Source organism: Atractosteus spatula, chromosome 5 (genome assembly GCF_055471065.1).
Source record: "Atractosteus spatula isolate fAtrSpa1 chromosome 5, fAtrSpa1.hap1, whole genome shotgun sequence".
Classification (NCBI taxonomy): domain Eukaryota; kingdom Metazoa; phylum Chordata; class Actinopteri; order Semionotiformes; family Lepisosteidae; genus Atractosteus; species Atractosteus spatula.
The window spans coordinates 25,235,265-25,260,131 of NC_142710.1; the positions used below are offsets into that span (position 1 = coordinate 25,235,265).

The window sequence follows — 24,867 nt, forward strand, 5'->3', positions numbered from 1 at the left end:
CTTATTTTTTGGCCTTTAAGACACTTTAGGCTGCTGCTTAAGATGATAAAATTGTGCTAAAAAGAAAGTCACTTTTCTCTTTAAGCTTTGAGATTTACAGTGATGATGTATCATCGGCTCTGTTCCCAGATAACAGACACTTAGCACGAGGCTCTAATGTGATTTTAATGATTTACCACATGTTAACCAAGATTTTGGTTTTGGAATTTGTGAAAAAGGATTTGGCTTCTGTGCTTTGTTTTTAATTCTATTTTAGTATTTCTTAACCACATTCATCTGTCAAAAAATGTATCACATCTTCTAGGTCATTTTTTGTACTGTGATGAATTTTGGAAAATATGAATCATGATAGGTTGCATGATAGATCATGCTTTCTCACACTTTTTTTCTAGGTTTTTTTTGAACATGATTTTTGGTCTAACTGATGTAAATTAAATTTAGGTAATTAATTCAAATCCCTTCCCCTTCTAGTGATGAATATTTTCTTGCTCTGCATCCTGTTTTAGGATTAAGTTTTAATTACCAAAGTATGTAGGAGGGGAGTGAATTTCCATCTAGATATAATTTAATGAAAATATGTAAAGAAAGCTGTTTCTCTAAACTAATTAGGTGTTTTCTAAATATACCATAGTATAATAGTTTTTCAAAGTTGATTGTGACCTACAAACTGTTTAGGTGTGAGCACCTCTGTGGGTTATTCTCAGCACAGGCAATCCCCCTATACCCAATTTTGCTTTGTGTGGGCCAAGACTTTATCATTAGCTGACTGTGACCAGGATGCCCGAAGTAGTGGCTCAATGTTGTCTTAAGCCTGCCAGGTCTGGGTGGCTTACTTCAGTTCTCTTATCTTGCTGCGAAACAGCACTGCTTGGGTATGTCTATGGGCTTTCACTGGCGTCAGTGCTGTCTGTGGTGTATCAGATAACCTGTGGCTCTGATACTTGTCTCCCTTTATAGTACAATGGTTACTTCAATATGCCGCTGATTAACAACTAACAGTTCCACATTGGGTGGATATAAAATGGAAACATGTTAATCCAAATCTATAGACATAAAAAAGAAATACAGGTAATAATATATGGATAATGGTGAGAACTATGAATGGAGCAGTTCTGCATTCTAGAAAACAAGAACAATATGCTCTGAATACAGTGGGTTTACAGGAAATAAACAGATATGGGAATAAAAAGGAATTAATATAATGGAAGGGGAGCAAGGATAATGTCAAAGTTAGAATGTAATATTATCTATTTTTTGTGATGTATACTATTTGTGAAACAAACACATCAAAATAGAACAAATGGGAAAAAAGCAAGGGGAATCAGGAATCAAAAGAAAAATAACAGTGGTTTTTGGATGGTCTGAAACAGATTAAAATAAATGTGTTATTCATTCAGTTCAATAGGTTTTAACTCACTTTAAGCAGACTCCTCTGTGTTCCCAACAGCTAATGAAGGTGGTAAATGAAATGTGTCCAAACATCACAAGAATTTACAACATCGGCAAAAGCCACAATGGACTGAAACTCTACGCTATTGAGATCTCAGACAAACCTGGGGAGCATGAAATTGGTAAAAAAAAAACTTCCACTGTCAACAAAATAATTAGGAAATATAGTAATGATTCACAACATTTTTAATTCTAGTCTGTCCAATAAAACTGATTAAACTTAGATGTAGGAGCTATTCATGTTGTACCTGTTAAAAAAAGTATGAATTATTTTAAAGCATAGTTACTTGTTATAAAATATTAAAATCTCTTTTAACTTCCTGAGATTGAACTACCTGACTACAGTATGTCTTTATTTCTCTTTCATATGAATTAGTCTGTATTTTACCAGTCATCTGTACTCTGTGTAGATATTATATCATTGCATCATTTGATCTCATTCATCATTTTTCCTTAGAAATATTAAAATAGTAGTTTCACATTGTCGCTCCAGGTGAGCCAGAGTTCCGCTACACTGCTGGTTCCCATGGCAACGAGGTGCTTGGCCGGGAGCTGCTGCTGCTGCTGATGCAGTTCATGTGCCAGGAGTACCTGGCTGGTAACTCACGGATACGGCACCTGGTCGAAGAGACCAGAATCCACCTGCTGCCTTCTGTTAACCCTGATGGCTATGAAAAGGCCTTTGAAGTGGTAGGTCTGCTGGACCTTAATTCATCTGAGCAGCTGTGAATGGACTGACCTCACCGGTGCAGTGTGATATGATGCTAATACAGTTTTATTTAAATTATGTAAAGTCAGCTTTTCTTGTCATCTTCAAAAAGTGGCTATAATATAGTGTTTTTTTTTCTAAAGAAAAGAATACAATATGTTATTCGATAGTATGGCTAAAACCAACAAACCCAGATGAAATTAGTGTTTCCATTTGAATTAATTCCTGAATTCTTCCATTTATTCTTTATTATTGTTTATTAGGTAGTGAAACCTACTTAAATTATTAGGTAAACTTTCCTAAATTATTCATGATTGGAACTGTACCTAGAATATCATTATCCTCTCTTCATTTTATGTTTTGCTGTCTGAACATGTCAGAAAAGTATAATAAATAATAATTGAACAAAATATGTTTTGTACTGTATTTTGAATGTCAAGTACAGGTTAGAACACCATTATATACTGTATGCTCACTGTGTGTCTGTTTATGCAGTACTTACAGTATAAATGTTCTAATGAACTTCATTCCAGATTACAGTAGGAGTTAAGGACAGCAGTCACAATGATTTATGGGTATAAGTATTAGTTACTTCTTCACCCTGTCACAATGCTACATGAATATTAGTAATATGATTAGGCTGGTTTTATATAATCCATGTCTGATCTCCACAGTTTTGAATGGCATATTTTTCAGGGTTCAGAGTTAGGAGGATGGTCCTTGGGTCGCTGGAGTCAGGATGGCCTTGACATCCATCACAACTTCCCAGACCTTAACTCTATCCTATGGGAAGCAGAAACCAGGAAATTGGTTCCCAGAAGAATCTCCAATCATCACGTACCCATCCCAGAATGGTATCTGTCTGAAAATGCTACTGTAAGTCACAGAAGGGTCCTGGAGAATGAAATGTCAAATTTCAAATTGTAGAAAAAGTAAAGAATTACTTCTGTTGTAGGACAACCTTGTCTTAGCATTTTCAGTTTAACTGCCGTGTTAAACAAATTTCATCATACAATTACTCATACCCCTTTGTTTTAATAAAAACAGAAGAACCAAGGGACTGATTTAAATAATTTTCACTAAAGCATTATTTACTTTAACTTAAGTGTGTAAAGTAAAGGTGCTTATAATGTGGGTTACTTTAATTTCTTGCACTACCTTAGAGTCCAGCAGAACAGTTCTTCGTTTCTCTTGGTGAAAGAAAATAAGAAAATGAACAAACTGTTTCAACGGTTAAACATCCTGATCGTTGAAGGCACACATTACCTTTAGAAAATAGGAGAAAACGTTTTTAAGAAAAACAAGATTACATTGAGTATATAATAGTATTTATTTCCAGAATCATAACATAAATATGTGTTTTTAATTTTAAGACATAGCAACGTCTGTGTTTTCGGTGTTTCTTTGCCACTTCACACATGTCCCTTATGTTTGGCTGATTTTATCTGCTAATTATGAAACAAAATGAGATGCATTTCTTTTCACATTTCAGCCACTGAGCTTTCTGGTCACTCATACCACAGGAGATTTAATTAATTTCAGTCCCACAATTTTTTTAACCATGTGTATAGAAGGTTGTGCATTTATATTCACCATTTTGTTAATGAGACATACACTTACCAACAATACACTTGCCACCTGAATGGAAATATCTGTACAATTTTTTAATACAATTAAAACACAATATATACAATACTGTTCCAAATGGGGGGTTACGAAATTGACCGAGCAGTTAAGTCAATAAGTAAAATAATTATTTATGTCCCCCAACTTGTAAGTGATTTCTAGCAAATACCTGAGTGGCTAGTATAATTAGGGGCACATGAATTCTTTGTTCTCTGGCACAGCTTTGTTGAGAGGAGTAGTAATCCAGGCACATCTGGTTAAACAAATATGCATTACAATGACAAGATTCAAACTACACTATACACAACAAAACATACAACACAAGTTACATATATTATATACAGTATTTACAGACAAGGTGTTTCAGAGGCCTAACATTCTGGTTACCCAGAAAACCCCATTCTGCTACTAAGCATTAAACTCATAATATGCTTGCAGCGGACACAAAAGAGATGATCTGCCTTCTAACTAAATACAATACAACCTGCGGTTAAATCTCTCTCTCTAACAAGGTTCAAATACTTAGCTCCAGTCAGGTTTGGTTTGGATGATCAAGAAGTAGGTGTTTTGTCTGGCTCAAGGTTCAAGTCCCATGCAGACTCTGATCTTATATAGTCTGTTTCTGTCCTGCTACTTTGCAATCATTAACCCACAACTTACCTAGGTTTACTAAGATAAACTTTACAATTGTTTCTGCTCAAAGGATCCCCCCAGACCTCAGCAAACATCCTCTCTCCTTTGAAGTTTGAAGTGTTTACCCTTCCAGGTGTCACATACTTTATCTGAAATCTAAGAGACACCTAAAGCTGTAACAATACAATTGTACCATATATTTAAATCATTCTGGTTAATAATATTAAAACCATACTATGGATAGAGTATTGCTGAACTAAGGTACAGTGAAAACACAATTGCTGCTAATTGCTGTATTATACAGAATGCATGTTGCTGTTGAATACATACAGAAAAGGCTACTTTTTATACACTATATAAAAACTAATCTATATTGAACATTAACAATGAGGTAATTGTGGATTCAAACATTTAAGCTTTGCAGCTAGAAATAACATGTCTGTACCCTAGTAAAAAGTGTTTTTTGGTTTTGTGCTTGGATTTTATAGTCATGAATGAGAATTCATATGTCAATAGAACTATACTTTGTGATACACAGCACTGAACTGTTTTATTTATTGCAATTTGTGAATCTCATAGCTAAAAATGGTACTTTTCCTAGGAATCTATTTTTATGTAGAGAGCCTTACAGAGAATAAGCATGACTCACCCGTCTTTCTAAAATAGTAACACAGCTGCAGCTGGAAAGATCTTTTCCCCTTTAATGTGTTGTTTCCCCCCCGGCTATATTATGATAGTCAGTTGAGCTCAGTAACATGTGAAAATTATATTAATTTTTCACCTCTGTATTGTTGTCTGTAATACAAAAAGCCTTTATTTTATGCATTAATGGCTTTTTAACGCTGGGGCTACAAAGAGGAAAATTGAAAATTTACTTTAAATGTCTGGTAATAAATTATGTAGAACGTACCTCAGGAGGAAATAAATCAGTAAGATGCAGTAACTTTCTTAATTACACTTTTAGTTATCAGGCACGACCTTTACAATATCCTTTGTTTCCCTTATTTTAAACTGAGATTTGGTAAAGCTGATTAAAGTATGACATTTTGCTCACAACATTACATTACTTTTTTTTTTTCGTTTTCTCCAATAACAGCCTTCCAGGTCATTTTTCATGTCTTTCCAGGTTGAAGTCCTTATCAATGCTTTGAATTGTCCCTGAGACAGTCTGGGTCGATTGTTCTTTCTTTCATTTGGCCTCTTTTTTCCCAGACAGATGTGTGTGTTGCTGGTGTGTGTGGCTGGCTTGTGTCACTCTGGACACAAGAAAATATTAGGATATGTTTTATGCCTTTCTGGAAAGGCGTCCAGTTCAATAATGTGTCGGGGGGAGGATCATTTCTGCATTATCGGGTATACCCTTTGTATATACTCCTTTCTGGAGTAGATATCACTGCATCAGAGTACTTTGATTCACAAATCTAGCCTTCTTCTATGTAAGCTAGGACACCTCTCTGGTGTCAGTTTTTGGGGTTTTTCTTGATGTTTCTGCTCCAGGTTTGTAAGTGTGCTTTTCTGAGCATTCAGTGCCAAAGGAAAGCACCCTTGGTACTGTATCTCCACTTCATTGCAAGGTTTTTCCCAGTTACTTCCTAATTGCATGGCCTTTAGCTGCAAGCTCCCAGAGCTACAGGTTATTTACAGTAGGTCTTTTGTAGGTATAAAGCAGTGGATGGACTAAAGTTTTGCAAAGGAGTGAATGCACCGATGGCTTTTCTCTTCCCCGCTGGTCAAGGTGGCCATGGAAAGCCGCGCAGTGATCGCCTGGATGGAGAAGATACCCTTCGTTCTTGGTGGGAATCTGCAGGGGGGAGAGCTGGTGGTAACTTTCCCCTATGACATGGCGCGCTCTCAGCACAAGACCCAGGAGCAAACCCCCACGCCCGACGACCCAGTCTTCCGTTGGCTGGCGTTCTCTTATGCCTCCACTCACCGCCTCATGACCGATGCCAGCCGACGAGTCTGCCACACCCAAGATTTCGCCAAGGAGGACGGCACCATCAATGGAGCATCATGGCACACTGTGGCCGGGAGTAAGTTTACCGACTTCCATTGCTCTTCTGTTCTCTCTCTTTCACTTTGTCTTTTTCTCCAGGGTGTTCTGTTCTTATGAACAACTTCAGAAGTAGAGCCAAAACAATAAAACAGCACAATTTCCATCTATCATTTCAAACATCTATTTTATGCACATAAGGGAAAATATATTAAATGCATTGGCAAATCTTTCATTGTGTCTGTCTCTCCTCTCTTTGTCACAGTAGCCATATTGAAATACTGTATTACGTTCACCAGATGAACCTATAGCCCTTTTTTAATGTGATGGTCATCTCCATTATGAATGATTCTCTTCCAATTTACAGATATAAATGAATACACCTACAATCCAGTGTTTCTGTGTTCATTAACTCATTCTCTGCTTTTTGTGTGCTTCATTTTAAAACTTTCTCATTTCATTAAAAAATATTTTTTAATAGGTAAAGCTTTTTTACTTCCTGTGCACCAACCCCCACACGAAATGTACATGTTATCTTAAATGGCCCCTGTTTCTACACAAAATGTCCTCAGATACGGCAATTTTCTGATTTTGGCTGATGATGTTCTTTCTAGCACAGAAGAGTTCAGGAACAAAAACATGTCAGCAACACTTCTCCTTTATCTCCTTGCATCTCTGATGGCAGCCAGCTTTTTGTGGTACTGAAGTGCTGACAGGGCCTTTTATTGTGTTTCTGCATAGCATGGATTATTCACAAGTCAGTAGGGGCAGCACTATAATCAGGAGTAGATATGAGCCTCAGAAAATTGTTTTGTTTCAGAGTAAACATTCTGTTTCTCATGTAGGGATATTTCTCAGGTGTAAAGCCCGTAAGTCAAAGGGTTTATAAAGTCAGGAGCCAGAGGAAAAAAAAGAATGTCTAGGTAATGTCATTCCATGTTTCTATTTTAAAAGAAAATACTGATCTCAGAGAGGGCCACTGCACCCATCTTTGAAGAATTAATTATGGAAGTAGCCAACAGATAAACTCTTCCGTTTTGACAGGTATGAATGATTTCAGCTACTTGCACACCAACTGCTTTGAACTGTCGATGTACGTGGGCTGTGACAAATTCCCTCATGAGAGTGAGCTGCCAGAAGAGTGGGAGAACAATCGCGAGTCGCTGCTTGTGTTTATGGAGCAGGTACAGAGAGAAATATCTCAATTCCTGAGAGTCAGGGACAAAAATATATGCAAACATGTCAGGGGAAAATATGTGGAAACAAAAGTGGTGCAAGCTGTAAGGTGACTAAGATCTGGAAAGCAGGGATAAGACTAATACCTTTCTCAACAGATATTAATACTGTTCTCAGATATAAGCAAACACACCAACAGACATCCCCGTACCTTGGAGAAATTATGTTGCAATATTTAGGAATTTGGTTTGGTAAACATCTGTGTTCTTTCCTTAGCATTTGCGTGATTTAGAACAAATTACACATGTACTGTATAGACGCGCTCCTCAACATAGGCAAATGAAACTGACAAGATGCATTGAAACAAATAATGTTTCTGTGCTGTAATAGAGTGTATATACAATTTTACCAGCAAGTATCTTAAATCTTATTTGTTAATGGATCCCCAGACTTATTTTTCCTGGGCCAGGAGTGCTGTCTGGACTCCATGGATTCTGAAGGCTGAAGGCTTTTAGGCATATCATTCTCAGTGTGATTGACTCCAGACAGAAAGAGACGATGTGTTAGTTTGATTCACAGTCCAAGGCAGAGGTGCACAACCACACTGCAGGAAGACCACAGTGTCTTCAGGTTTGCATTCTACCTGAGCCTAACTGAACCTAATTGAACTAATTATTGACTTGACTTGACCAGCGTAGCATCTCGTGTCAATTTAGGTGCTGGAGAAATATAGATACCTGTAAGACCTGTTGAATTGCAGCCTTCCAGGAATACAGTCATATGTCTCTTGTAAAGAGCCATTTGGTGATTTTATGGGCTCTGACAAAGAGGAAGAACAAGATGAGCTGAATTCATTGTTTCCTGAAAAGAGAAAATTTGGAGAGAAGCCGAAGGGAAAGGATTGTAGACAGTATTCTTGATGATCCTAAGATCTCAAATGAATTAACGTTTTCAGTGAATTAAAAAAATGTTTGGACTGCAAAGGAGCAGGATTCAGTTTTGGTCCTATACCTATTGAAGCAGAAGTATGAAAGAGAGGTTCGCATAATTGCTTTATGTTTTAAGCAAAAATTTCCTTTTTAGCGCTCAATTCCACCCACTCCGGAAGAAATCAGAAAAGTTCAGATTTTTTTACACATTGTTCTGAGGTGACAGTATCTGTGGTTGCCAGCAGCACTCTGTCAAAGAAATAAGAAGTTTTGTTTGTGGGAAGCATCTTGTCTCAATTTATTTAGTTTCGCTATATTTTTAGTCAAAAGGCGAAGAATTGAAATTGACCTTACTTGCTCACCATGGTGCTGCCCTCAGTGTAGGAGATAGCACAGTACCAGTGAAGAATGAGAAAACCATCACAGGAATAATGGAAACTATAGATTTTCTTTTTTCCCCTTCGGTGTAATGTAACTGTGGATAATGCTAACCCTAAGTCTTGAATAGATATGTCATTTTCGTTTACTGCCTTGAAGCATTTCAGACTGTATTTCAGACAATGAAAGAAGGGTAGAATCTTTTTGACAAGAATATTGCTTGACTAGCTTAAAGGAGCCTGAGATAGTCCATGTCTTAATGCGTAAAGGACCAAGAACATTGTTGATAATGTGAAAAACAGGATATACTGTACAGTATATGAATGTACACTGACTTGGGCTAGATGGTATATCTGCACTATGGAATACTGTGTATAAATGCACTCTATTTGCTGAATATATAGTACACATATTTAATAATGCATTATTGTTGATGGTGGTAGAGAGCAGAATATTTTATTATAGCACAAGAGTCTGGTTGTCTTTGGGACTGTTTTGGATATTATGAACTATTTACATTGTGCACTATGCAGATTGACTGTGTGCTACAGGGCAATAGGAAGTATAATACTGTATGTACTGTATTACACTAGAGCTCATACAGTACAATTGTGTTTGGGTTTTTACTTTATAACATTATGATATGAGGTATGTTTGTGCCACACAGCCCTGGGTTCCATACTTAAGGTACTAAAGAAGATGAGCTGGATTATGCTGGAAACTGGGGGGATCATACATAGGACAAAGATGTCTAATTTTGTGCCCCAAATAATAGTTTTCCCCTCATCACAAAGTAGCAATCTCCTAGGAGGTGGCAGGTAAACCATATTATAACTGAACGGCTTGCCTGCAAAAGTATGTTCTCTATTGAATCAGTGGCGTAATAATTGAGAAAGCATTTATGATGCTCTTTAGTGAGGAATAATCATATTTAAATTGAACTGTATACCACAGGCTTTCATTTTTGTCCTAGGGACAGATTTACAGTACTAGGCCAATCTCACACTTGCCACCTGACCATCAGTGTCAGTACTTGCCATCATTTAGAAGCTGGTAAGGGAGGTGGGTTCAGTTCAAGTGCACACAAAAAAGTGAACATATCCATTTAATATATTTGCTGCTTTATTGCTGGAAAAAAAGTTCATGTGCATTTGGCATTGTTCATCTGTATTCAGATGACTGCATCCAATTCTAGAAAAGAAGATTGTTCACCAGATTACTGCAGTTGCTTTACATTAGCTGTCATTTAAGATCAGCGGAGGCTATAAAACAATAAATGGTATATTGTGTCATAAGTCAGTAGATTTATTGCAGTAGCCTCTGTTAGCTGTGTTAAAATTTTATATTCTGTATATACAGTATGTATTATACATGAGCACAATACATATGCACTCAACAGCTGTAACACTTATGAACATGAATGTTATTACTTATAACTTATAACTAAAAAATAAAAAAATGTTGTTCTGGCAATCCTTTGTTGTATAGTGACAATGTTATTCCTCCACCTTCCCATGTTGACACTTCATCTCTCAGTATAACTTTCCCACTGGCTTTTTTCTCTTGGCATCTGGTTTCATTCTTTCATGTTGGCAAAAACAAAAACTTAAGATGACCTCTCTCTTGGAAGACCTTTATTATTATATAATATTCTTCTCTCGCACATGCTACAGCACTAAAACCCCATATGAAACATGCGCTCTGAACCCCCAGCCTCAAGTTTCACCTGTTTTGAATGATTAATTAAATATTCTGAAAAAATAAATGCTAACTCTTGCAGAATGCATAACAACATTCATGATTACAAACTGTTGTTTTTTTTCTTTTCTGAAATATGAAATATCAGTGAGGTTCTTAGATAGATAGATAAGACTTAATTGATTTTATGAATTTGAGGTGTTACAGCAGCCCAGCCCAAAACAAGCAAAAACAGACATCAAAATAGACTAAAAATTAAAATAAGTACAGCAAAATAAAATAAATAGAGTTAGGTGTGTGCAAATATGCTAATAGTCACAGTGAAACAATAAAATAGTAGCAAAATACACATAGGTATATACATATTGAAAGTACCACAGTAAATACAGTATATTAATACAGTGTATAAAAAGTACATTACTGCAACATGCTGTCCATAGAGCAGATGAAGAGCTAGCAGTCCTAGCCTAGGGCAGTGTTATCCAGCCTTAGGTACAGTATTACATTTAATTGGGAAATCGAAGACACTAAGACACCAATGAGAGAAACAAAATACTGAAAAATAGTATATTTATTATCCAAAAAATGGAAATATCAAGAAAAGGGTTTAATAGCCAGAAGATAACCATTTACTGTAAATTGCAATGTAGTATTGATTTAATTCAAGGATAATGGAATAATCAATCTGAAAAAGAATGTAAGAAACACTTGTGTTAGTCAATAACTTGAAACGTCAGGCCATTTGCCCAGTTTTTGGTCTTTTTTGTCAACCAGAGTAATCATTGTCACACTAAGCTTCACTTTCTCATTGTTAATCAATGTTTTTATTCCTCAGGTCCACCGTGGGATCAAAGGAATAGTGAGGGATGCTCAAGGTAGAGGCATAGCTAATGCTATCATATCTGTGGAAGGAATCAACCACGATATTCAGACAGGTACTGTATGTTCTTCAAGACACTCATGGCTTTTTACAGACCTAAATTTTAAAAAGAAAGAGAAAAGTGATGTATTACCTTAGAATGTTTACTGGTTCCAAATATACTGCATTTCAATGCAATTCAAACAAACTTGTTCTTTCTGCATTGTAATTCAGAAGAAAAAACAAGATGCTGGATGTAGTCTTGTATGTGTATGTGTATAATGTACTTCTACAATATAAAAAATAAAAGAAAATAGAATATTGTTTTTTAGGATAACCTCAACATTGTAAAAGGGTAATGCATTTTTATATAGCACATCAGCTGTAACTCCAGATTAAACTCAGAATAAGACACCTTTCCTTAACTGTGGAATATGTAATTTTCTGCAAGTACTGTATACCACTTTTGTCCTAAACCCACAGTAGAAGATTGTTCACCATGAATACAATTTTCACTTCCATGCCTTGCTGTAAAATCAGTGCCTGTGGTCTTACAACACTAGCAATATGTTCTTTATAAAAAAACAAGTTTGTTTTCCAGGTTTCTAAAAATATTTAGGATACACCACCTTTAAATAAAAGTTTGAAGCAAGTTCCTTAGTTTAATTAGAAAACTAATTATGTGTTGGAGACAGATGTTAAAACAGCAAAAGGACAACCTGCTCAGTGCTGAGGAACATTACCTCCCTGTAAATAATTCCTGAGATTTCCATCACAGTTAGTGGGTCTGACTTTCAAAGAAGTGTGTGTGCCGATGCTGCTTCCACGGGATTCTTTAATGTAAGGACAGACTGACAGATAAAGAATGTTAATCATTTTCAACTGCGGAGTTGATCTGAAAATCCCTTTCTTATATTTGAAAACCCTCTTTAGTTTCATATGCTGGAAATTAGGATTTCATCTTTGCCCATGGTTCATAGCGGAATTCTGATATTGTTACCCTTGGTTTCATGATGTTTAGACATCTAAAACATGAGATGGAGATACCGTAGTGCATAAAAAAACATAATAACCTTTTGATAGCAATTTGGATATTGGAAAACCAAATTATCCAATATCTCCCCCTGTCATCAGGAATGTGAACTACCCACGCGTACGCATGGTACACAGGTAGTGAAGCCATTTTTTTAATTGACCTAATATTTATTTAAAAAATTACAAAAATGGTGAGTCCATGACCCCAGGCCTGCTACAGACTAAAGCTACCATCTCGCATCCCTTCAGGGATGTGATCAAACTTGCAACAACAAAAACAAACATTTAGGGAAGCAGTGTTGGTTTCTAGACAACAAAAGACCCTTCCAAGGACATTCTGCTCTGTAACACAGAATCAAGAACAATTTCTTTCAACAAAACAATGCATCCAGGTTTTATGAGCTCTGCTAAAAGGGCTGCTAAAAAATAAATCTTCCCTTAACCATAAAAAGACACACAGCCCTTGTTCTCCTAAATTCAGTCGGGTGTAATTGGTGGTGAGCAATACTGGCAATGTTCCAGTTCCAAAAAACACTTGGCCTTTTCTCTGCAAGCTCCGAAAGATGTGAGGTGATGCACAAAAAAAGAGAGAATTTATTTAGTAATCTGGTCCCACAGTGCCGGTCGATCTCTTATTACTGTATGTCAGTTCTCTGCCCTAGGAAAAGAACTCCCATTGGACGATGTGCAAAAAATACCCCCCTACCCTCAACAATATCAAACACTTGACCGTCTTCTTCTTTCTAATGCATGGTAAATATACAGTACCAAGGTGGATTACTGGATGTTAGAAACGTCCCTGAATGTCACATGAGCAATTCATTTCTTTTCTCCTCTGGCAAGTGTCAGATAAAGCTATTTGTAACTTTTTAAGATTAGTCTGCACACAATTAATGTATTTTATAATATACTGGACCTATATTAAGGCTTATAACGGTAAAGTGTCACTTAAATTTCATCCCAACAGGATGACTCATACTTATGTCTCTGGGCAAGAAAACACTTGCCTAAACTAAGACAATGATCATTGAGTGGCTTAAGACAATAAATAGCCTCCAATAAATGAAGAGGGCTCCAAAGACATGCTTTAACAGAAGAGCCACATTGTGCCACTGCATCTTTTGCAATTTTATAAATATAATTGGATTTATTATGGAATGATGATTCATAAATTTCTTTAGAGAAGGGTTCTGTACTTGTTATTTTTTAATAGAGCCTTAAGGCCAGAGAAGTAGGTCAAATGTAATTAGTTTGACCTTCTACATTACCTTACAGCTGGAGAAAAAATAAGAAAAATAAAAGATCACTAACAGAAGTGTGATTATTGCTGGTAAACTGTCTGCATGTCAAATACATCATGATGTCTAAAGACCCTGGCAGCTGCATACAGTATATCTCCTTTCTTTTTAGAGCGACAAAGACACTATTTCGTGTTCAATATTTTCTTAAATACAATGTCATAGTCACTGTGCTGTCAGGTTTTGTTGAAAACCAGTCTCTTTGTTTTAAATGTGTGTCAAAACAATGATTAAGAAAAATGTGACAGTAGGTAATGCTGACATGAAATAGAGTGGAAACAATACCAGTTTTTGAGATTACAGGATAATCATTTGTTTTATAAATATACTTTACTTTGAATTTCATTTGAATTCTTTCTGCAAGGCACAAAGAACAAAGGGGAGCTTTTTGTTTCTGGTGTAAGGTTAGAAGCTGATTTAGCATTCAAGTAGGCTTATTATGATGGTTTCAAATTAACCTTTAGAACCCATCACAATAGCAAATATATGGTAAATGTCATCATTATGTAGCAGTGTTCCTGTGTAGGTGTCTCACAGGGAGTATGAGGTCAGAAAGGAAATACTCTTGTAGGATTTTAAGAAGACTGTAACTCTCCTCCATTAATAAGTTCTAAATATATCATTTATTTGATCATATAAATGAACACTGTACCATAGAGAGCTAAAACTATTACTTCAGTTATGGTTATTTAGCCACTGTAACCTCTAGGAAGTTTTACTGAACTAGCTTGTTAACTATCATCAAACCTACGAGAAAAGGAAAGGTGGAGTTCTAATTAGAGCCATAGCAATAATAGGTTCCCAGTAGGAGCTGTATGAAGTCAGAACATGCCTACACTCTGCTTTCTGGCTTGATCACAGACACTGTTATGCCCTGGATTTCTTCTGATTTCTGCCCACACAGTGCTATTCTTAACCAAGTGAAGCAGGTACTATTTAGCATGACACCGTTCAGTGCTATTTTTAAAACTCTTACTATAAAGGGTACATATGCAGCATACTGTATATCTTGAGAAATAAAAGATAGCTCTGAGATTTTTTCTTGAAACTTTTTTAGGGTTTTTTGTAATATGTGTTTTGTTTTTTTTACTCAAGTAAAATATTGCATTTGTTTCCTTTTTCTAATAAATTAAACTATTTATTTATGACATCTGGAGTATGCAGGGTTTTTTTTGGCAGTTTTCATTGTCGCTCAAATAACAAACCTTAAGACGCCAAGTAACTATACAATATAAGTCCATACCATAATAAAAGCATTGACATGGGGATACCTTCATCTATAAATCAAACATTATGTAAAAAAGACCAAAAATCTAAGAATGTTGTGAATTACAGTATATTAATTTCTACAAAATACCTTGAAGCAAGAAAACATACTTCAACAGTTTAATGAGGCACATCTCACGGACATAGCATTAAGAAGAATAGTATTCCAGACACAACCACAGTGAATAGGTCACCATGCCTTCAGATATTCAGTAAAGTATAAAGGGGAAAAATTGAATAATCTTCTGGCATGCGTAAGCTCAACAATGAATTAATTTGGTACAGGTACAGTACGTGGATCTGAAGTAGTAATACACAGTCTCAATTGGAAATAGATTTTTTTCAAAAAGTGAGAAATGTTTGGAGCACTTTATCCAGCTGGGTGACATTATCCATGATTCTGGATTGTCTTTGAGGTACATCATGAGCTCCACTATCCTGATATTCTAGATTCTAACACTCTCCTTCTTTCATTCCCTGTTTCTCCCATCAGCTGCCGATGGGGATTATTGGCGCCTGCTCAACCCTGGGGAGTACAAGGTGACTGCTAGGGCAGAGGGCTACACCCCAACCAGCAAAGTGTGTGAGGTGGACTACGACATGGGCGCCACCGAGTGCGACTTCACCTTGAACCGCACCAACCTCTCGCGCATCAAGGAGATCATGGAGAAGTTCGGCAAGCAGCCCATCCACATCCCCGCCAGGTCACACCGCCAGAGGGTTCGGCAGAGACGCCGGCAGACATAGGAAAAAGTTTACTTTACGTGAACCATGAATAATTTAAGACTGGCAAATAAAAAGGAAGGGGTGTCAGTAAAGAAAGAGTTAAATTGCCATGTGGAGAACATTTACGTACAGTAGTCCTTCAAATGCCAGTGTAACTCTTGCTCACCAATCACTTCCACCAGATTACAGATGACACAGAAAGTACTCCTGTGTGGTGTGTCCTTAAAAACGGGGTATACAGTACCTTTTAGTAAGCTAAGGTTAATGGTAGTGTGTCACCTGGGGTATAGGATTCTACTAATTTGAAACTATTAGTACAATAAATAGTACAATTAAAAATAAAGTACAACAAAACACAGAAAGATCTGCTTTCCCACCAATAAGGGTCAGTAGCTGTGGGCATTCTGAATGGTACATTTAAAGGGAATAGGTGTGCTTTCAGTAATGACTATTGATTAAAAAAGGTTGACTTTAGTACAATGTTTTCTGAGTATATGAAAATTTTAATTGTATAGGCTTCAATTTATATGCTTTTGCTCAAAACTACAAAAATGTTATCCATTACTGGGCATTAAGTATCTTTCTGCAGCTTATATAACAATTCACACAATATTTGTATGTGTTCTTAATAAGTGTATAAGAAAATACATACTGTAATATGCTTTAACATGTTTACTGTTGAACTCCTAAACAAATCCTTTGGCCAGAAACAGACAGAACACTTTACTGTGACATTTCATTACATGTTAGATTCCTTCCCATTTTTCCAGAATTAGTTCACATTATGTGAAAATATTTACAGTTTGTACCAGGATCTCTTTTTGATGAGGGGGAGAGTGATTGGACGGCTGTTTTTCATTCCATTCTCTTGACTGTGTAACCAATATCATTATTCACTTGATTATTTATACCAGTCTTTAACTTCCTTCCAAGGTAAAAAGCTATCAATGGCTTAAACACACCTACAGTAAGTGCAAGTTAAACCTGCCACTGGCAAATTATAAACCCAGTATTTGGTGCTGTGTTTCCACTGAATGCAATCAAGATGTCTATGTGAGTCAGAAAGCTGTCTACAATAACTGATTTTTGGAATTTAGGATTTGTACATGGGTCATGTTTTAATCTTATCTATCTATTGTGACTGCTAACCTCAAGGCCAACAGCTGTGCCCACCTGACCTGGATCTATTGCCATAGAACAAGAAACAGACAATCAGATCAGAATCATTAAACTACTCAGACCTTCCACATTCTGTCCATCACATGCCATCCCTAAAAACTATTTTTAGACCTCATTAGCTAAACAATTGTTCAGAATAATCATTTTGCCCCAGTCTTAATCAGATAGCCATTACATACAAATACCTATAAAACCTGCAGTGAAACTGGGTTGATCATTGCTGTTACAATAATGTTTAGGCCAAATACTCCATGTTGCTATTTATTTATTTCTTGGAGTTTATAATGAAAGTTTGGGAGGGATGACAACAGCCAAGTTCAATCTGACTCATCTGTCAGTAATACACAATTAGTCCTGACATCATTTCCTCACCTAAACATTATAAATACTGTATGTTAGTATTTTCTCACCCTCACATACATATTTTCATCCAACCTCTACCCCATCTCAACCTTCGCAGCTGCCCCTTGGTCACTCCTCACTCTGCATGGGGCTCCCAGTCTCCTTGTCCTATGGCCAGGTTAGCCATGAGCCAAGCGGGTTAAGACAGATTTTGGCGAAACCCCCCCATAATCATTTCACTACACTTAATTCGTGGGTGCTGTTAAACGTTACTGAGTTAATATTTAATTAACTTCACTCTGTAGTTCCCTCAGAATGGACAATACAACCTATCTGAATAAGGGATAAAACCTTGTAGACAGATTACCTAGGGAACTCATTCACAGCTGTATTGTGTGGTAAGTCATTTGGATTTAATTTGTCTTAAACCTAATTAATCATTTTCATACTTGGTTTGTGCTATAAAATCGTACCACAAGACAAATAAATATAATATATAAAAATGCAATTTAATTTTTTCTAGAGGATCTAAATTTCTATATACTGTATAATGGTCTATTAAGGTTACTTAAACTTGTGCCCAAGTCTACTTTACTATAAAAAAAATAATGTTTTGGGCTTGTGTCATTATGCCTTTGGTATACTGTAAATCACTTACAGTCAATAATAACTTCTAATACAAAATCATTTAAGAGATCTTACTCTGATGTAAATCAGGGGTGCTTGAGTCCAGTCCTGGAAGGCCACACTCTAGCATGGTTTATAAGCTTCTTAAAATCAGTAACACCATGAGACTGGAAGAGCTGCTAACCTGTTTCAGTGAAGCCAATGATTAAATAAAAATCTGCAGACCCAGCAGCCCACCAAGATTGGTTCTGGGCATCCTTTGTGTGGACCCAACACCATGTTCACTGTAAATTAACAATTTGCTTAAAATTACATTTCAAAACTACTTTAAGATCAAGGAAGTAAAAAACAAGATCCGTCATTTATCAGTTTGTATAGCTGGTGGGCCTTTAAAGATCCTACCATCCCACACACACTCTCCATGAGGATGAAGGCTTAATGGAAATGCATTGCAATCCATTAAGACCAAATAAGGTGATTCTGAGCAACAGTAAGACTGCAAATCTACAGTATCTGAAACTTTAATGCAAAGTGGATAGAAGTATATTTCACCACAATTTTGGAAAGTCCTGAGTAAGAACTAATTTTTAAAAGCCGTTAGAGAATATTTTTGGTGAAAAAAGGGTTTCTATGCCAAATACAGAGTGACTGATCAATTTTCATGTCCAATCAATGTGGCTTTCTCTGTTGCTGAATAATTTAGAACATTGACCAGGTGCTTTCTATGTCTAAAGATAATTCTGTTTGTGTTCAATTGACATATGGTTATTACCATTCTAGAACTGAAAATGACACTGTATATGTGTGCATGTATACAATATTTATACAAGATTTCATAAAACTTTTTTTCTAAACTTTTAAATATTATATGATATTCTAGGCAATGTTATTGCACTTTAAAAAACCCCACCAGACTGCTTCTGCTTAGAAATTCATGTATTTGGAATTTTTACTATTATGGATCTTTTATATGCAGGAACTGTATGAGGCAGTTTATAATAAATTCACTTTTTGTCGAATATCTCTTGTGTAGGTTTGTGCCAGAATGCATTTCATCTGTTCCCCACTGCACAGCATAATTTTAAAATGCACCTTTCTAGAAAAATAATCCCGGAATGTTGTATTCTAGAGTATACTACAAAAATATGGATTGGTAAAAGACGAGCACTGTTTTGTTGAGACAGAACGAGATTTTTAAGGCTAGAACAGTCTAACGGGATAGTCCTGAGAAATAAACTGAAAGTGCCTTGAAGTGTTAACAGAAATAGAATTGCCATCTCATTTTTGTATAACCCTGTGTCTTCAGTGCTGTCTTGGATAGAGATTCCTAATTAATGTGCAGCCCTCCCTTTTCTGTCACGCCTGCCTGCACACCTGCACTGAGCCACAGCCGCCTGCACACCCGGGACTCCACAAACCCGCAATTACAGGGAGAAGTCCAATCAGAGGAGACACTATTGAAACCTTCCAGGGGTATTGAAAAGCATGCCACACCAGTGTCATAATTTCACAAGATAAATAGTGGGTGGATAATATGTGAAATCATGATTCCTGGACTAATTATCTCTTCCAGTCTCTCTTTTCTTTTCTTTTTTTGGCATTGCATATTACTGTGAATTGCCTGTTGATAATATTTGCTAATAAGGAAAGGAATGGAAAAGTAAAGTTAAAGACTTTTTAAATATATGTGAATAATGGCAGCCTGTACTTTTTTAATTAAATAAATAAATATCATTATTGATTATATTGTTTGTAGTGATATGATAATTGTTGTAGTGTTCTACATGCTACACAATTTCTTCGGTGAAGTAATTTGATGTTCCACATGGAATATACTTAGATACATTAATAATACAGCAAATGAGTGTTGGGACCAGTGGCATTTGTTTTGCTTTTAATGCCTCTCACAATATATATCCATATATTCAATTTCAGCAGTTTGATTAATAATTACCTGTGTTCCGTTCCTACCTGCTAGACTCTGTCAGACGAAGACAAAAAAATCACCCAGTTTTGTAGGAAAAACTCTTCTATCCTTACAATGTCTTAAATTCTGTGCCATGTGTCCAGAGCTACTGTATATCTCAGCAATCAAAGGTCTTTGATCTTGAGCATCAGAGTGTTAAAGCTGTATAGTATATCTTGCTCTATTTTTATTTACTGGTGCTTTTTAGGCACATTAATGAGCTATGTGACTTTATACATTTTCCTTAATAGTGCACTACAGTATACTGTATACTGTTTTGTACATTTCTTTTGCAAGATTTTAATTAAAAAAGCAGAAAGATATAGTAATTCTACTAGTAATTCAGGGTTCTTACATATTTTCCAACATTCACCTCCCATCTGGAGCCAATCAGGGTGTCTAAAGGACATTGCTTACTGCTCTGTCTGTAATGCTGTACAGATGTGTGGGAAGAGAGAGCTGCCATCTGACCTTAATATTGGTTCAAAGGCCACTGCTCCCTCTGAAGTTGTTCCAACCTTTGAAGTGAACGTGTGTCTGCATGGATATTACATGAGTGAGTGGCATTATTAACAGTATCTGTTTAGTGACTTTCTAAAACTCTTGTCCTCATATTGGTAAAATAGAATACAAACAGACCGATAAACAGCCAGATACTGTACATACTGTAGATAGGTAGATTGGCCATTTATACTGCATATACTGTAGATAGATTGGTGCTTGCTCTTCATGTAACAGCATGAAGCTTGTAGTGTGTCAAAAGATAAATGGCTCAAAGGGATGGATGAGGGAAGTGTGATAGCTGGTCCTTGTTTTTTACATGCAGTACAGGAGCCATTACTGTGAACCAAGATGTACATAAACAATTTGTACCCGGAAACTGGAATGTATGAAATAAAAATGTACAGAATGAATTTCTATATTTTCATTACTACTTGAAATGCAGACATATTGCATAGGTCTACATGTTTAATACACAGCATTGCTATAGTAGATTTGTGTCATGGTACAAAACATTAATGTACAGGGACAGATGAAATGTGGAAAGACTACAGCAAGAATGTTTTTCTGAGATTTATGGAAGTGAGTGTCTGTTTTCACTTAACGTACTGTACATCTCTCAGATGCTCAGGGATTGCTTGGCTGAGCACAGCAGGAGCACTTATTCTCTGTGAAACAATTGTCTTCTGAAGGTAATTAACTCCTGCAGAATCCCATCTGAAGATGGTTTTGAGGGCTTTGAGAGGGAGTCTGTATTTTGAGTAAAAGCCATTTTCAGCCCTACATTCCTCAGCTATTGTATTGCCATTTCATTACCATGATCAGTATGATGCAAGTAGGTAAACCAGACCCTCAGCATGCTCTGTACTAAGGTGGCAGACAAACTCAATTACCATACAATATGTCTTACAATTTGATTCCCTCACACACTTGTATTCCCTGCCTTTGGAAGAGCTTCTGTTTATTTTCCGTAATTTTCATCACTAAGTCATAGCTTGTGTATTTTAATTATGGAAATTGAACTAGTCAGAGCCTTTCAGCATTTGACTTTCATCTCTGAACAAGGAGCCAAGCTACAAGTACAGTAACTAATAAAACTTTGGCATCCTCAGCTGCTCTCTTACAACACCACTGAGTTTGAATTAAATTAAAATTGAGAATTTATTTAGCCAAAAGTGGCCTTAGCACAACATGTAGGAGACTGAAACACCTGGGAAGGTAGCATGCAATATTGTTGAACCTGATTTGCTCTTGAAGCTGATATGTCTGAGATCATGCAGGAAAAGATGAGATGAGGTCCATGACTCATTAAGCCACTGGCAGCCAAACAGGCAGGGTGGATTTTTAGTCTTGCTTAAATTCATATAAGCATCTTCTTTTCAACTTGGAATTAACCTTTACTTGTTCCTTATGTTCTTATGTACAAATGCAAGGTCTGCCCATTTCAACTCAATAGAGAATAAAAACAAAAAGTGAAAAGAATGACATCTCCCATTTGTTGCTGTGCATTCCTCTCACATTTCTCACAGTTCAAAGACATACTGATAGGTTAATTGGCTTCTGGGAAATTTGGCCCTGGTGTCGGGTGTATACTGTAAGCGTCTGTTTTTGTCTTTGTGAACCCTGCAATGGAATGGAGTCCCCTCCATCTACCCCATGACCCTGAATTGGATGAAGCTATTAGAAACTCGATGGATAGATATACTAAAGTTTCTTTAATAAGCAATATTAATGTCTCTGTATTTTTTAAGTTTTATTAATTCCATTTCAGCACAGAACAAATAATTCACCACTGCCATTATCCTTGAAACATTACATTATTTATTTTAATAAACTCACAATAAATAGAATTTGCAAAATTAAACACTATCATAACAAAAATATATACTGTATATAACAACATTTTATATAGTATGGCTTCACACTCACAGAACAAAATAAAACACTATCAACCTTACAGAATCAGAAAAGTTATTCAGGGAACATTGAAATGCTTTCAAGAGGAGAAGAGCCATTAGACTCCAGAATGCTTGCAAATTCGTCTTGGGAGAATGGGAGCTTGTTCTAAGCAACACAGGAATTGATGTTGTAGGGGTCAGTTATGTTCATTAAAGAGGAGTCTGTTTATACAAGCAACATATTTTGGTTATATCATTGTGCTATATTAACAAAGTCTGGTACAGAATTATAAACAATATTATAGTATTGCTGGCTTGTTTTTCCACATATTATACTTTATTAGTATATTATTATGTTTTTCTTGCTTAATTGTAGCTTAATATAATCACTTTTGAGATAAGTATATACTATACACTGTAAAGTGCACTAAAAAGGTAATGGGACAGAAAACTCAAAGCCGTTATGGTTGTTTCATGGCCAAGCAATGTCTATTTGTTATAGTGTTATTTATATGAACTGTACAGTAAATACAGTATAATTCACATTTTACTTTTGGATAAATACATGGATACCTCTAATGATATTAGTACAAAAACCATAACCTCCAGAGGCAACCATGCATAATGTACCAAGGAAGTGACAATTAACCATACTTCAAAAGTACAAAGATGAGACAAGAATGTTTTGGACCAAAGTATTATGGACAGATGAGACCAAGATAAAACACTCCTAAAACATCATCTGTAAAGTATGGTTGAGGTAATGTCATTCATAACCATCTCTTGAGCTGATTTACTTATCTTTATAAAGGATGAAGTATTCAGGTGGGTAGCTGCGTCTGCATGTATAGGCTGCAAAGGAACAAGTAATAGGTTTATTCCACGCTGAAAAGAGAAGAAAGAAACACAACTTTTCGGCTGTGGAGCCTTCTTCGGGTGTGCGATGTGTTTTCTTTCTTCTGTTTTCAGCATGGAATAAACCTATTGCTTGTTCCTTTATTAAGGATGTAACTACAGATATCAGCAACAGAATGAATTCTGGACTTTACAGAACTATTGTGTCTTCTTTTGTAGAAGAAAATACACCATACTTACTGAGTGCTTTAGCATGTCAATAAACAGAAACATGGCCAATGTAACCAAGGTGTACAGTTTAGTCAATCTCCAGTTTTAAATCCAATTGAACATGACTTTTACAAAATGAAGACAAAATTAACTCAGAACACTCCAAAAACATGCTAGAACCCAAAATGGCTGCAGCAAAGGCTTAGCAAAATATTTCTATTGACAATACAGAGTTTGTTTGATGAGCTCAATGAGTCACAGACTTCACGCAGTTATTGCCTCAAAGGCATGTGCAATTAAATACTGACTTTTACAAATTTTCTTAAAGGGAATGTGTTCCAATACTTTTGGTCACACAAAACCCAAAACCACACCAAAAAGTATGTAATTTTCTAATATGATTAATTGCATGCATGAAATTTTCCAAAATATCATGTATATTATATTAACTTGTCATTTATACAATTCTCATGAGCATAAATTCAAATTGCTTGAGTGTAAACCAAAAGTTAAATTCCAATATGTTTGGAGGGCACTGAAAGTACTGTGCACTCAAGAGCTACAGTACTTCTGGGACCTGATTCTCCTACAACGGTGTGTCATTTCTCCAATATTGCACATACTGTATAAGGCATATTTTATCCCCTTGTAATTGGAAACACAAGTGTCTGGAGTTTCAATTTGTGATCAAAACCATTTGATCTTCTAAATTATTTAAGGGGAGGTTTAATGTGAGTATAAGGACATAATAGTTTGATCTGTCTAAGTTATGAGTTATAGAAAGATTCAAATATTTACCTTCGAACTCATAACAATAATAACATGCTATTTTTAGGTGTGCACTTTTTAAAATGTAACAGTTTGGGGTATGACATACTGTACAGTTAAAGATTAAAGGTATTTCAAAAGTAATTATCTGTAAATGATATTTTAATACTATTTTTTAATGTTTTCTTGCAGCTGATTCTTGCTGTCTCCATGCTCAACAGGCAGAAATGATTATTTTTGTTCTAACTGTCCCTGAAAATAAAAATGAACTTGCAGGATTCAAGACTAGATGACTCACTCCAGTGCAGGGATAGTACTGAAGTGATCATCTGTGGAGCTGTGCTACACAGTCCACACTCTGTGTCCCAGTAAACTGATGCTTTGTCTATCCCACTGAGAGCAAGTTCTACTGAGCATGTCGTTTCAGCTTCCACTGTACACACAGTGATCCTAAAAGAAGAGAACAGGTCACTAGGCATAACAGAGCTTGCACAGATCTTGCAATACACCAATGATAGCAATTACAATTATAATTGCAGCTGTTGGCATCATTTGTGGCATCATATGTTTCCAGCTCCATTGTCACCTCTGCCAGCCATAAGAAAATGAGAATAAAAGATGAGTGAACAGAGCTTGGATCTCATTCTGTTACATGTTTTCCATTGATAGGAGTTTGACCTTTATTTCCGTTTTGTTTCTGGCAGCTTAATCTGGTGCAGTTACACAATATGCAAGAACCACACTGA

The 24,867-nt window shown here is 36.1% G+C and overlaps 1 protein-coding gene across 2 annotated transcripts in view; it reads left to right on the forward strand.

Annotated features, from left to right (window-relative positions):
- The window catches only part of cpxm2 (carboxypeptidase X, M14 family member 2), a 60,017-nt gene extending 41,075 nt beyond the window's left edge, over positions 1-18,942 (forward strand). Inside the window, exons 8-14 of one of the 2 annotated variants that reach the window (XM_088917160.1) lie at positions 1,448-1,571; positions 1,943-2,139; positions 2,855-3,034; positions 6,153-6,450; positions 7,455-7,594; positions 11,427-11,526; positions 15,543-18,942. In XM_088917160.1, coding sequence (XP_088773286.1) covers positions 1,448-1,571; positions 1,943-2,139; positions 2,855-3,034; positions 6,153-6,450; positions 7,455-7,594; positions 11,427-11,526; positions 15,543-15,796 — 1,293 coding nt within the window. In that variant the 3' untranslated portion in view covers positions 15,797-18,942. The remainder of the gene's footprint in view (positions 1-1,447; positions 1,572-1,942; positions 2,140-2,854; positions 3,035-6,152; positions 6,451-7,454; positions 7,595-11,426; positions 11,527-15,542) is intronic. The other variant, XR_016091093.1, reaches the window with a different exon arrangement.
- The last annotated feature ends 5,925 nt before the right edge of the window (positions 18,943-24,867 follow it).